General features: G+C 60.6%; 2 protein-coding genes across 2 annotated transcripts in view; both read left to right on the top strand.

The window, feature by feature from the left end:
- Nucleotides 1-818: 818 nt before the first annotated feature.
- NMUR1 (neuromedin U receptor 1) lies at nucleotides 819-3,686 on the top strand. The gene is made up of 2 exons (XM_085325088.1): nucleotides 819-1,713; nucleotides 3,283-3,686. The coding sequence occupies exons 1-2, from the start codon at nucleotides 819-821 to the stop codon at nucleotides 3,684-3,686; spliced, it is 1,299 nt and encodes a 432-aa protein (XP_085181214.1).
- Nucleotides 3,687-13,986: 10,300 nt separating this feature from the next.
- NUCLEOLIN (nucleolin multifunctional protein) overlaps nucleotides 13,987-14,242 on the top strand; it is an 8,235-nt gene continuing 7,979 nt past the window's right edge. The window contains exon 1 of the mRNA XM_085325197.1: nucleotides 13,987-14,212. Coding sequence (XP_085181323.1) covers nucleotides 14,195-14,212 — 18 coding nt within the window. The 5' untranslated portion in view covers nucleotides 13,987-14,194. The remainder of the gene's footprint in view (nucleotides 14,213-14,242) is intronic.

The raw sequence follows: 14,242 nt of genomic DNA on the forward strand, positions 1-14,242 counted from the left end.
TCCAAGCGAGGAGCCAGCCTCCGGCAGAGGTAGGGTCGCGGTGCCACCTTTTCCTTCCCCATTTCTCCAAGGGTGGGAGAAGAAGCCCCCAAGACCCCCCTTGCTCACCTGAGAGCGGCTTCTCTGTCTCGGGGGAGGAAAGGCAGAAGGTGGAGAGAGGCAGGTGGTTTCTCAGAGCCGAGCTCCAAGGCGAGAGCAGCGGCAGGATTTTATCAGCCTGCCTGGTAAGGCAGCAGAGCCTCCCTCCCCTCCCTCGCTCCCTCCCCATCCYGACCCCATCCAGCGCAGGAGAGCACTGCAGCGGTGGGACCTTCGTCCGGAGCTTCCCAACCAGATGTAAGTCCTTCCTGGGGAGGAAGCTCAATTTTCCCCACCGCTGTTTTACGATTGCCCCGTTGGCCGCACAGCTGGTAGAGTTGGAGCAGGGCTCAACAGCGCTGCGCAGCTTGGAGCTGGCTTTGGGCTGTGTCCTGCCTTGCTTCGGAGGGGGACATCCCCCCCACCTCCTGAGGTCTCCCCATTGGCAGGGCGAGAGAGCAGAGGTGGGTCAAGGAGCTGCCAGGGCTGTTTGCAGGTGGAAAGCAAAGCTGGAGAACCTGGGAGCTTGGAGGGAAACTTCTGGGAAGCTTCGAGGGGCCATCCCAAAAGAAAGGCTTTGGCTGGGGAAGGATGGGGGGCTCCTCCCCACGAGCCCCCTGCCCCAGRGCAGCTGAGCAGCCTCCTGCACCCCACCATTGAAGGAGAAAGGGGCAGAGGGCCTGGGTGCAGCAGAGGGGCTGGGAGAGGCCCCCCTCACACTGCCCCATCTCTCTGCAGCCATGAATCCCTACGGCAACTGCTCTGGCCCTGCGTTTCCCCTGTCCCAGCAAGACTTCCCCGTGGAGCCCATCAACCCAGATTTCTGCAACAGGACTCACCCAGTGGCCTTGTTCGACCCCAAGGATGCCAACCTGACAGAGGAGCAGTTGCGGGATAAGTACCTGGGGCCTCGGCGGTCCAGTTTCTTCGTCCCCGTCTGTGCCATCTACCTAATAATCTTCATGGTGGGGGCCGTGGGCAACACACTCACCTGTGTTGTCATCCTCCGGCACAGGTTCATGAGGACACCTACCAACTACTACCTGTTCAGCCTGGCCGTCTCCGACCTACTTGTCCTCCTGCTGGGAATGCCGCTGGAGCTGTACGACATGTGGAGCAACTACCCTTTCCTCCTGGGCGCCAGTGGCTGCTATTTCAAGACGCTGCTCTTTGAGGCCGTCTGCTTTGCCTCCATCCTCAACGTCACGGCCCTGAGTGTGGAGCGCTACATCGCCGTGGTTCATCCACTCAAGGCCAAGTACGTAGTGACCAGAAACCATGCCAAGAGGGTCATCATCACCATCTGGGTCATGTCGGTCATCTGCTCCATCCCCAACACCAGCCTCCATGGGCTGCAGCCTCTCTACGTACCAGGCCGGGGGCGCGTGCCGGATTCAGAGATCTGCACCTTGGTGAAGCCACGCTTGACATACAACCTCATCATCCAGATCACCACCATCCTCTTCTTCTTCCTGCCCATGGGGACCATCAGTATCCTGTACCTGCTCATTGGCCTGCAGCTCAAGAAAGAAAAGATGCTCCAGGCCTTGGGAGACAAGTCGGGGGGCAGCTGTGACTACCACAACACCCAAGGGCAGAAGAAAGTCAAGAGGAGGCAGATCACGAAGATGCTGTGTGAGTCCCAGGCTGGGGATGGGGAGAACTGGTGGGTGTCTCCTGGGGTTACTTTGGGAGGGTGATGAGGGGAAATTGAGGCACAGCCAGTCTGGGCTGCTGAGGATGGGCCAACTGGGAGGAAGGGTGTGTGGCTGGTTGACAGTACGTAGGAGTAAAGGCAGATCTGGTGGCTCCAGTCCAGTGATGGGGCTTACTCGTGACAGCTCCCCCCGGCTGCGAGATCTCTCCTCCTCCAGGAACGTGCTGGATGAGAGCCTGGGAGCAAAGGGAAAGGCACAGGACTGGTGGGAGGGAGCCTGCCCCCCTCTTCCCGGCCCGGGCCTTGTGTGCAGACCTTCACGTGGTCCCAGAGCCCTGGCGCGTGCTGGCGGTGTGTGTGAGGCGCATTTCCCAGCAAGGGGGCCAATTCCTACCCAGACCTGCAGCTGCTGCGACCATCCCTAGGCAATGACGCAATGACCCAAGGCTAGGCAGGAGCATCCCTCCGTCCCACCTCCCTTCCTCCCTCTATCTCACCACGGTCTCCAGCAGCCTCTGGCCCCTTTCCCAGCAGCAAGAGCTGGCTGCCCTTGGGTATCCGTTTTTCCACGGCATGCTGACCTCCCCATGTACTCCTGGCCCCCAGGACAGCACAGCAGTGGCAGGTTGCCCAGACTAGGCCTTCAGCAGGGCCAGGGCTGCTTCTCAGACATGTCTCAGATAGGCATTAACCTCCCCCCGGCCTCCCTTGGTGCCAAGGCTGGGAGGGGGCAAAGGGAGACCAGTCCTCCATGGAGACACAGAGCAGGATGAGTATGACAGGGAATTCAGGAGTTTGCACATGCACCCACATCACTGTGCCTTGGCAGAGCTGGGTTAGAAATGAAGCTTACCTGGTCAGCAGCAAACAATTTTGGGGCTGGGGTTGGTGCCTGTGCCCACATGGGGCATCCATCCCTGTGCAGAGCAGCCCCAGGGCTGCGCACTCGTGGCCTCCCCCTGCCAGTGCCGGCCCCGGCTGTTGGCCAACGAGGAGCGGAGGCACGTGGTAGAGCAATGTGTGGAGCAGCCCTGGCCAGAGATGGAGGGAGGGAGAGATCCTAACCAGACATCGCGGCCCCTCTGCTGCCCTCAGGCCCTGGCAGCAAGTCAACAAGCTGAAGGAGGTGTCAGCTGAGAGGCCCTTTCCAGCTCTCCCTTCCTCTCTCCCAAGCCTTTTGAGTGTCCTTTGCTATGGCCAAGGCTGAAACAGGGCAGTACAGCACCTGGGGCACCTTCTTTCTGAGATGTGGCCAGGGCTCGTGCCTTTGGGTTAACATGAGTCTCTCTAACATGGGTCCCTGTTGCACCCCAGAAACAGCTGCATTTCCCTCCCCAGCATCCCCTTGTCCATCCACACCTTCCCTTCAAATCCCTTTGGCACCAAACCAAGGTCCAGGCAAACTGCTCCCTGTCTGAGAGAAATGTGGCCAAATCTCACAGCTCTGTGGCTGGCCCCTGAGGAGGGTGTGGGACCAGTGTTTGGGGCTGTGGGGTCAGCACTGGGGGAGAGCAGCCCCATAACCGCCATCCCTTGGCTCCCTGCAGTCGTGCTAGTGGTGGTGTTTGGGATCTGCTGGGCACCCTTCCACATCGACCGCCTCGTCTGGAGCTTCGTCTCCACCTGGACCAGTCACATGCTCTACATGTTCCAGTACGTCCACATCATCTCAGGTGTCTTCTTCTACCTGAGCTCGGCAGCCAATCCCATCCTCTACAACCTGATGTCCACTCGTTTCCGGGAGATGTTCAAGGAGGTGATGTGCCACCCTGGCCACCGCACGCTGGGCTCCCAGAAATACTCACCCAGTGTCACTCGTGTCACCACCCGCAGCACCGAGTGCGAGCATGTGCCCAGCACCAATTGCCTGCCCCTCTCTGACGCTGAGGAGTATGAGATGGAGGAGGTGGAGGGGGGCCAGGTCAGTGTACACAAGACATCTCTCTGCTGAAGTGCAGGAGGATGCAGAGAGACCAGGACCAGCTTTCCCCATCACCAGCATCCATCCCCGCTTGGCATTGCCACAGCCAGTCAGAGCCCTGAGAGGATGGGGGAAAGTGGGAGTGATGGAAAGCCCCCATCTCTCCAGCTGCCCCACTGAGATTTGAAAGCTGGTGGGCTGGACTCCTCGGCACAGTGGTGCTGGCTGTCCCTTGCTGTGCTGCACCCCAGTTATGCTGCACCCCCTGCTCTGGGCACCGGCCAAGGGTGGCAGCTCTCAAGGCACTGAGATGGTTGCCTTCCTCATCAGAGATTTGCCAGCAATGCCCCCAAACCACCCCAGCATCCCCTGTCCCAGCAGAATGAGCCCAGAGTATCCCACACCCGGAGGGGTGTTTTGGGACATCACACTGGATTGGTACCCGGAGAGGCATTTGCACTCGGGCCGAGGCCTGCTGGGTTGGGACAGGTTCGCACCTGGTGGAGCTGGAAGAAAAGAGACTTTCAGGTGCCTTTTCCTCTCGATACCTTTCCAGGGCCCTCTGACTGGTGTGCCCCTGATTTTTTTGCACCTCCTGTTGGTCCTGCTGTGTGCAAGGAACCAGGTCTCGGCTTTAAGGAAAAAGAAGACCTCTTGGTGTCCAGCTGCAGGGTTGGTTTATGGCTCCTTTCTCCCAGCTTTTCTCCACTGTCTCCATTCCTCTGAGTGCAGGAGAAGGGAAACAGTCATTCTCTCCTAAGCACGAGACTCCAGGAGCTGGAGCCCACAGGAAAAAATAGCCCGAAGCAGGAGGACTGGCAGAGCTGAGCTCCGCTCTGCGGCTCCTCGTGGATGCGGCAGCCCTGAATGGGAGCATCAGGCTGCCTCCAGCGTGGAGGAGTATCTGTCCCTTCCCCTGGCACGCCGTGAACGCTCAGCAGCCGATGCAGAGCCCGTCCTGCCATGCCATGGCTCTGCAAGATCGCTTGTAGCCCCGAGAAACGCGGGAGCCTGGGCTGGCGCTGGGGAGGCGGCGGGATGCCTTTTGCCACCAGCGCAGGCTGGCTCCGCGTGGCGCTGGCTCCCTCCTCGTCCTCGGCTCGGCACGGCCCGCTGGGCCCCGCCGCGGGGGGACGCGGGGAGCCCTCCTCCACCCCCAGCGTGCGCAAAGCYCCTCATCGCTCGAGAATTAAACGTGAAAGCCGTTCCCGGGATTTGTGCTCTGGTTGTGTCCCCCGGGACTCAGCTCGCCTCCCGGCGCAGCGCTGGACCTCGGCGAGCTTCCCGATGGTGCCAGGCACAGGCCACGGGAAGGGGCGATGGGCACCCAYGGGTGTCCCTTTGCCTCCCCGGGCGGCCGTAGCCGGCAGAGCTCAGGACGTGCCCTGCTCCCGCGCCGCGCGGAGGGCGCTGAGCAGGAGGCACCGGCGCTTTCTGCCCGCGCGGGCAGAGCCGGGCCGAGGGCCGGTGCGCAGGGCAGGGTGGCACGAGCCCGAGCGCCGGCGATCAGGCCGTCCCCAGACACGCTGCTCGGGAAATGTCAGGAAAATGCCACGGAGCGCAGGCTGGCCGGTGGCGCTCCTCCGAGCCGGCAGAGCCGATCGATTTGCTGTCTGAGATCGATGCCGCCGGCTTGCCGGCGTGCGCCAGGCCCTCCCGCGGGACGGGCTGCCCAGGCTCTGAAATGCCACCCACGGCGCTGTCAGAGCTGTCGTCTCGCACGACTTTTCCAGTCCCGGCTCCCCCCAGCCAGCCTGGGGAGGCTTCGGGTGGCGATGCCTCTTGGCATGTGTCGACGGGGCTCTCCTGGGGTCTTGAGCAGAAAAAATCGAGCAAAAGCCAAGCGCAAAGCGTYGGTGAGAGCCCTGCTGCCTGCAACGCGGCCCCTTTGCACTTCAGGGCCTTCCTGGCCGCCCGCTGCTCGCAGCCTCGCTCCGGGGGATGTGAACGGGGCAGAGCGCATCCATACCAACCTGTTTGCTTCTCTTTTCATCTCCCACCGCTCACCATCCTGGCAAGGGGACGGCGCCTCGGCAGCAATGCGGGGCCAGGCTTCCCCTGTCCCAGCATCCCGTCACTCGCTGCCAAGGGTGGAGGTGCCTGATGCCTCCTTGAGGGCTGTAATTGCCCCATTTCACTTCACGTAGCCACCACCTGGACTGGAAAACTCGAGGGAATGGCTTTTTAATAGGCAGTCCTCGATGGCAGTTTATTATGCGCTAACAGCTGCCTGTGTAGAGCAGGAGGTAACATCTTCTGCTCACAGGCAGCAGAGATGTGTCAACACATGGCTGTAGCCGCTGCAGGGTGCTGGGTCTCCTCTCCCATGAGCTCCGAAATCCCCCAGCTCCCTGCCCAGCCCTTGGCCCTGGCTTGCTGGGCACAGGCTGCATGTGCATAAGGGGGTCCCAGGTGTCCCCAAGCTCTTCATGGCTTGCAAAGCTTCAAGGAAGTGGGACCCAGCAGATCTGTCTCCTGTGGGAACCAGGCAGGAGTAGGCTTGGAAAAGTGAAGGCAACTATTTATTAATCCAATTCTTGGGCAATAGAAATGAGTAATCCCCAAGGGCAGGTCATTTTTCCGTGCTCTATCCCTGCAGGAGAGCAGGTYGTAGAGGCAACAAGTTTGCAAAGGTCTCAGGGCAGTGACTCCCCAAGCAGCACAGAGYGGGCCACCACCACCAGCAAGGTGCAGGCCACCTCCCACACTTCCCTACCATGCTTTCCCCCCCCGACTCAAGCATCCTTTGGACACGGCTCTGAGCACTGCAGAGTATTTTGCAGTTAGCTGTCTCCCTTTCTCCTGAGATATTCCTAAGATAGCAKCTGTGGGAGCTTTTATCTTTCACTCTCCTTAGGCTGTTGTGGCCCTGACGAGCCTCCCAAGGTAGGCGACATCCTGGCCCCACATTTCTCCAGCAAATTTAGATTTATTCAGCCCCAGAGGACATTTGCAGCCTCAGCTGGGCTGTCTGAGGAACAGCAGAAATAGCAGAGCTGCCCATCAGCCGGCATTGGGGCACCGGGAAGCCACCAGGCCCCTGCCACCTGCACCCGGCTCCCGTGGATTCGCACAGCGGGCGTCTGTCCGTCCGGCTGCCGAAGCGCGAGGGCCCCCGGGGAGGGACAGGCTTCAAGGGAAAGAAAACAAACCCAGGAGCCCTGTGGATCACGGAAAAGAGCTGACACAAGGCTGTTGGTCCTGAGCTAAGGCCTCCGTCCCAGCCCAGAGATACCTCCCGGGCTACGTGCTGGGAGCCCAGTTGTTTACGGACCTCCCATCAAAAGGGGAAAGATGCAGCAATAGATGTAGCTCTCCAGTGCCAGAGGGACAGGTGGCACTTTATGGACCAATAAACTGAACTGCTGTTTCTTCAGAGGCTGTGGCAGGGACAGGAGCAGGACAGGGGCAGGACAGAGTGTGGAAATCAGCTAGTTTTGCACTTCTCGGATGTTGTCCCTGCCTGTGTGGAGGTTTAGGAACAAACACTGCTGTTGCCCATCTCAGGAAGATGCCAAGGTGGCAGGCAAGGGGAGTCCAGTACCAAAGCGGTTTGGGATGAGGAGGTCAAGATGTCCCAGGGAAGGCAGTGACCCATCTGSGATGGGGCTGAAGCATCCCACATGGAGGACACCTGTGCGGGTGGACACACCATGTCTCCCTGCAGCCCCAAAGCCCCAGAGAAGAGGCAGCTGGGTGGCAAGGCCCAGAGAGAGGCAAGACCCTCTTCAAGCTCACAGGGGGGCTGCAGGGGTCTTTGGAGGCTCTGGTCCCACAGGAGAGAAAATCCATGAACTCGRGTGTCCCCAGCTCCCCACCCCTCTTTGGCCACTCCAAGGTCACCTCTTTGATACGTGACAGCCGGTGAGACCACAGGATGGCAGTGCCTTGGGTGGCGATGCGGGGGCTCCCTTGGGGCTCGGGCCACGTGCCCCCACCACCTTCCCAGCCACCTACCGGGATGTTGGCCAAGTGCTTACCCTAACGCCAGGAAAAAGGTGCCCTTTTTTTTCATGCTTCTGCCTCGGTTTCCAGCAGTAGGTTTAGAAAAAAACAAACAAAAAAAATTCAAAGCTTTGGGAAAAAGCCAAAGCTTTGGGGAGAAAAAAAACACCTGCTGGGAACRACCTCTTTTGCATCGCGAGGATGCAGGATCCCAGGTACGAGAGAGGGACGGTGCCCTGGGAGCACTGGGAAAGGCAGGGCAGGAAGGGAAGGCTGGCAGAGCCGAGCGCTTGCAGCCCCGCGGAGGAGATCCCCRACCATAAATCCATCCAAGGCTGCGCCGTAAATCAGCGAGCGCACGGCTGCCGGGGCGGCAGTGCTGGAGCAGAGCCCTGCGGCGGCAGGTGGTGGAGGCGATCCGGGACCGGAGCCAGCGACCGCCAGGAGCGGCCGGAGCAACCAGGCAACGCTCGGAGCCACCGCTGGGTCTAACGCGGCGCCCGGGCCGCTGGAGAGGGGCAATCGAGGCGGTAGCGAGGCGAGGGCTACTCGCATCCCGCGTTCCCAAACCGCGGCCGCTCGGTGCCGAGCCGGGGTGGCGTGAACGCAGCTTGGGATGCCCGTGGCCTCCTCCCGGCCTCGCTGCCCCACGTCCCCCGCCAACGCCGGCGCGGCCGCGCGCTCCCAGCGCCCCGGCCCGCTCCCCGGGGCCTCCGCCGCCGGGCGGCCCAGCACGCCGTCTTCCCCCCGCGCCGCCGGACATCCTGAACCGTGCACTATCTACGGAGCTCCCAATGGAAAGATTTATCACCTTAGCTTTCAGATTTTGGCTGGTTTTTAAACACATTTCAACCATTCCTCCTGTTCCGGGATATTAGCAGAGGTGAATATATATATATATATATATATATATGTATGTATGTATATATCGCCTAGTGCCTCCCGATCGCGCAGGAGAGCGGGGCCGGGGGGTGCAGCAGCCGGATTTTTAGTAATCCCGGCCTTGAGCTGTCTTTCCCCGGGAACCGTCTTTCGCTGGTGCTACCATCTTTGCATTTATTTTCTGCTCCTGCACGTCCGAGCCCTCTGGGCCTTCTTGTTTAAGAGCGATTCGTTCTTCCTGGTGTTTTCAGCTGATTTCTGCTCTGCTTAGAGGAAGATCCACGTCTCCCTCCAGCTCTTCAGCCGTCTAGACTAATCCGGGACCCAGCTCCGAAACCCTCCGAGGGGGCTGATTTAGACAACCAGCTTGCACAGATGGAAAAGCAAATGGTTCGAGCCGGCTGAGCTGGGTTTGGTTCCTATTTCTCCAAGACAGTGCCGGCTTGCAGGCGGCGGGTCCATCTGGCAGGAGCGGGACGCGCGACAGCGGCAAATGCTCATAATGTGGGTGAAAATCATCTGCTTGCGCTYGCTCGGGTCCCGGCTGCTCCTGCCTGGGGCCACACCGAAGCCCTTGGGGCTGCCCATCCCTTTGCAGCAAAGGGAGCGGAGGGGCTGGGATCCCCTTCCCAGGCGAAAACGGGGCCGATGGAGGGAGACTCCTGCCTTTCCGGTGTGGGACTCAGCAAAGACTCAATTTTTCAGTCTGAGCAGGGCCTTTGCCGAAAGGCAGCTTCGCTGAGAGACAACCAGTTCGCAGATGTTTTACTCCAAAGCGGGCCCCCGTCCYGGTCCCAATGAACCCCAAATCTTCGGTATCCAGCCCGGGGAGCAGCTGCGGGCTTTCGCAGCGAGCGTCAGCGTTTCGGAGCCGCTCTGTGCTCCCGTGGGGTGGGAGGYGAGCGCGGGACGGAGCGGCGCGGGGGGCTTAGCGGGGGCGAGGGGGCTGCGCCTCCCAAGGAGCTCGTCGTTCGCAGGGAGCCGTCGCGAGCAACCTGGGAGCTTTGGCTGGATTTTATCAGCCGGCCCCCTCGGGGCAGTGGTGCCCCGGGGCCCCCCGCCTCCCGTCGGGTGGGACGGGAGAGGATGCCCTTCCGTGCTTTCATCAAGTGGGGAAAAGCCAGAACGGGGGAAGAAGGGCTGAGAAAACATCGGGGAGGGAGATTCRGCAAACCAGCCAGCCCCGAGGCATCCCGCTGATCCCACAGCCACAGGCTAAGGGACTTAGGAGCTGAGCAGTTTCCCCTCYGCCTGCTCAGCACGCTGCTGGGGGGGTAACGAAGAAAAGACTTAATTAGGGGAGCAGACAGACCTGTCTCATTAGATGCCCTGCATGTATTAGAAGATGGGGAGCTGTGGGCTGGAGGCCGGTGTCACCCTGGCCRGGGAAGGGGTCTTTGCAGGGAGGAGGTTGGGGTGCTGGAGAGATTTCAAGAAGGGTTTAGACCTGGGATGGATAAATTTGCTTTTCTTTTTTTCTTTTTTTTTTAGGATTCATTCAGGATAAGGTGACCTTGCTCCCGACTCATATTTCCAGCAGTGTGGGTGGAGGTCCATGTGGACTCGGCCAGGGGATCTTTGGTCTGATGCCCCTGGTGGCCTTTAGACAGCAGATGCTTCCACGAGCCACAGGTAAAACTTTTGCTCTCCCRCCTACACTTGGCTGCTGCCGTTATCTGGTGCGTATCAAGCCCAGGGCTCGTATCAGACCTTCCTCTGCGTCCCGCGATTCACTGGGAGAGGCGCAGCAGATGGGGCATGATGTCCCGCTCAGCTGCGCCCTGCAGAAGGGCTTCGGGGAGCCCCGAGGGAGCAGGGCACCCCACAGGCTCCCGCTGGCGACAGCAGATGTGGCCTTTTGTCACCATCTAGTGGAAACGCCCAGCCTCAACCAGGCACAGATGGAAGAGGACATCTGGGGACATTGCCCCAGCTGGGACCCTATACAGATGTCCCAACTGGGCCCCGGCCTTGCCCTGCTCAGGGTGCAGGGTTCACCGAAGGCACACCAGCACCCATCTTTTCCCTGCATCCCCTATTTGCATGTAGTACAAGCCCAGCCCATCAACAGAGCCCGTTCTCAGATGTTTGCTGTCCCTCTGGCCTGGCTCGGGGTTGCCWGATAGCTCAGGGCTGCAGGACGTGGCTCCCGGGGTGCCGCCTCTGCCCTGCTCTCTCGTGGCCCTGGAGGTCTGCTGCTGGGYGAGACGTCCCCACTGCTCCTGGGCACAAGGCCCTGCTGTGCCATAAACCAGGTATCCCAGGAAMAACACCACCTGTAGTCTCTCTCAAGCTCCTATCCAATAAATGAGCTAAATTGCCTTTCACAATGGAACTAGATCAAAGCTCCCAAGGTGCAGAGATGCCAGAGCAACAGGGAGCTGTGAAAGCATCTAAAATACATTTACTCCACAAATTGAGCTGTTAATCTTGCTATTTTGGCCAAATTCCCTGTACTCGTGCTGCCCTGCAGATATCTTTTGGCCTTGAAACGTGTAGCTGTGCCTGCAGAGGAGCAGATCTACGCTGTACCRCTGGGGAAGCCTCGCGCTGCAGTGCATCCTCTGCAAGAGCCTGGCCTAGGCACCGGCCGCCCAGCGCAAACCAGCATCCTTCTGCCCAGCGTGTCTGACCCGTGCTCCACGTGGGGGACGTGGGGACAAACCTCAGCTTTGCGGCCCCCTGGCTCTCGGAGCCACTGCAGCAGCGGGCAGGATGGGGCCTTCCCCCGAAGACGGGGTCCTGCTGCAGCCTCCGCACCACGTGCACCAGGGCGCACGATTGGAACAAGCGAGGGAGCACGAGCAACACCGAGACGTCCCCTACCAGGGCCGAGAGCCGAGCGCTGGCTGGCCGCCAGTCCGCCCCTTTCGCCGCTTTTCCAGCAACGTGCCCAGCTTTGTCCACGCGGGAGGCCGGACGGGGCGGGCAGTTGCTGCAATAATCCACGCAAACTTGTGCAGATGCACCAGGACTTTYGGTACTGCTGGCTACAGGGCAAGCGGGTTCGGGAGATGGGCAGTGGCGTGACGGGGAGCGATCCTGCCCTGCTCYGCGGGTGAGATGCTGTCGGACCGGGCACAGCTCCTCGGGAACAGCGACGCTTGGCTTGGCTGCGCCTACACAGCCGGTTTCTGATTTTGCTTGGATTCCTCATTTAGTACGATGGATTGAGGACCAAGCCAAAAAGTGACATCGCAGAAGATGACGAAGGTCCAGCGGGGTCAGTCTTGAGTCTAAGCCCCTYTGAACTGGCGCTTGCTGCCACGAGTGTGTGGGGGGGTGTTCCCAGAGGGCCTTTTCTAACATTGTGGCCACGTGCAGGTCCCCCTGGTCTCCCCACCAGTGCCCATGGTTAGTGTGGCAGCCCCCAGGGACCCTGCGCTCCTCTCGCCCGAGCCCGACCCATCTCCAAGCCGGCAATCACCCGCTCCTTGCCAGGTTAACGCTGCTTTCGAAACAGCGTGGTGTCAGTTCACGGAGGTGGCATTCGCCATCCCGTTTCCTGCACCAGCTTAGGTTAAGCCATGGCCGTGGATTGCTGAGCCCATCACTGGCATGTTACTAAACACACACGGTGCCCTGGCTGCCAAAACTGCCCACAGCTGGAGCAACGGCTGTCCTTTTCCATGACAACCCAGCCCTCCTGCAGCAACACGGAGAGGAACCAGGGCCAGCCCTGGCACTAGCAGCAGCACTGGAAAAGCAAAGAAAGGATCTTGCTACACCACAGGCACACATGGTAAAGAGCAAGCAATCAGCTCTTGCTTTAGACAGTAAAAATTCCCCAGGGGCCTCCATCTCCTAGGATGGTAACAAGCCACCCAGCGTCCCAACGGGCAGCCCCAGGTTTGCATTACCGGCTCCTGCAGCATGTGGCAGGACACGCTGGAGTGAGCCAGAAGCTGCTGTGTTTCACATGCAGAGCCCAGCTGCCCCTACGCAAGGGTTTTCCCTAGGGAGGGTCCGCAGCTCCCCATCGGTGTGGTCAGGGTGGGGAGGCAGGCAGTGCCCCCCGCTATCCCCACTCCACCCCAGCCTGTACTGGCTGATGATGGCAGTCCCTCCGCAGGCTGCCTTACTCCTGCAGAGGCCAACAGGTCCCATCACCACTCCATGAGCTGAGGTCCTCAGTCCTAGCTTTACCCGCCTGGAGACCACGTCTCTTCATCCAGCAGAAGATGCTTTGGGGTGGCCAAGGAGGCAGATACACTGGCGTCCCTCACAGCACATCCCCTGTTTGCAAGTGGCACTGAGCATCCCAGGGGTGTCCCCAGGGCCATCGGGGCCTGCAGGACTGCATCCACCTGGAGGCTGGGGATTTTTTCCTTGGGGCTCATTAGACTCTCTTGTCCCCCACATTAGGGGCTTCTCCCAAGCAGGTGCTGGGAAGGGRGAAAGCACTGGCACAGTCACAGGCAGGAGACCCCGGGATCTCACCCAGTCTAAAGTGGCAGTAGGTATGAGGTGGCCAGAGCAGCAGAGGCCACTCAGACACTCGGGGGAGTGAAGGCCATGTCAGGCAGGGTGCGAAGCAGCATGGCCAGCACATCAGCACGGTAAACAGAGGTGCGGCATGCGACCAGGGGAGCAATTACACCATGAACTGTAGTGTCACTGGGCTAAAACACTGTAGGAAGAGGGCAGCTCTGTCTTCTTCCATCATTCATCAGGCAACATAATTTGTTTTCTACCGTGCAGAGCCTTTCCTCCACGTGGGCCTGTGGCATTGCTGTCAACAGCCGCGCTGTTGAACTGTCATGATTTCTGTAACTGTGGCAGCTGCAGGTCATCTGCTGTGTCAAGTGTAATCCGTTATTCACAAACCTCCAAGCTCTGGGGCTCTTGGGCTTTTTTAAACTCAAGAGCCTTTCAAATTTTTTAGCAGCTGAAAGTAAGAGTGTGGGTACACACGGGGAACGAAGTAATTGGGGAAGAGAAGGGAAAGGAACAAGTAGGAAAGAAAGTAGCAGAGACTGCGAAAGAAACAAAACAGCCCCCCTCCGTCTCCAAACTTTCACCGTCCAAAGGAAAAGCAAGAGCCGTTTCCGGGCTGAGTTTTACCCCCGGAGCTGATCCTCAGCAGGGCCGCGCTGCCCACAAGAGCTGCAGCTACCCATGCACATCGGCTCTCCTCGGCCCCGCGACCCCCCAGGCCTCCCCCAGCCTCGCCCTCGCCCCCGCCCCCGGCCGTCTGGCGGCCACATGCTCTGCCCCGGCCGCGGCCACGCCCACTCGCCGCTAGGCCCCGCCGCCCAATCAGAGCGCAGGCGCCGAGCTGCCGCCCTCTCATTGGTTGCGTCGCTTCCTCGCGGGCTGCCTGGGAACTCTCCCCGCTCCCCCCTCCCGCAGCGCACACACGCTCCCTTGCCTCCGGCTGTAACGCGCTCTCCGGTTGGCTGATAGCAAGCTGCCAGCGATTGGCGGAGGGGCTCGAGGGGCGGAGGCGGCGATTGGTCGGGCGGGCCTGCGCGCGCGGCGATTGGCCGAGGCGGGGGCGGAGCGAGGCAGAGGGCTAGGCAAGCGAACGGAAGGGGCCTGTGCTCGGTCTTTCGTTTCAGTCCCCGGTTCGGTCGCCAGTGTCTTGCGGCTGCTCCCGCCTTCCATCCGGGGCCCTCTCCGCTCCCCCTCCCGCCACCCCCGCCAGACGCGGCCCTTCCCCCGGAGTTAGCTCGGCCGCCGCCCTTGCGTCGCTAGGCCCCGCCGCCATCATGGTGAAGATCGCCAAGGTGAGGGCGCCAGGCAGGGCCGCGCTAGGC

This window comes from Rhea americana, unplaced genomic scaffold (genome assembly GCF_003343005.1).
Source record: "Rhea americana isolate MKP2758 unplaced genomic scaffold, rheAme1 scaffold_96, whole genome shotgun sequence".
Lineage (NCBI taxonomy): Eukaryota > Metazoa > Chordata > Aves > Rheiformes > Rheidae > Rhea > Rhea americana.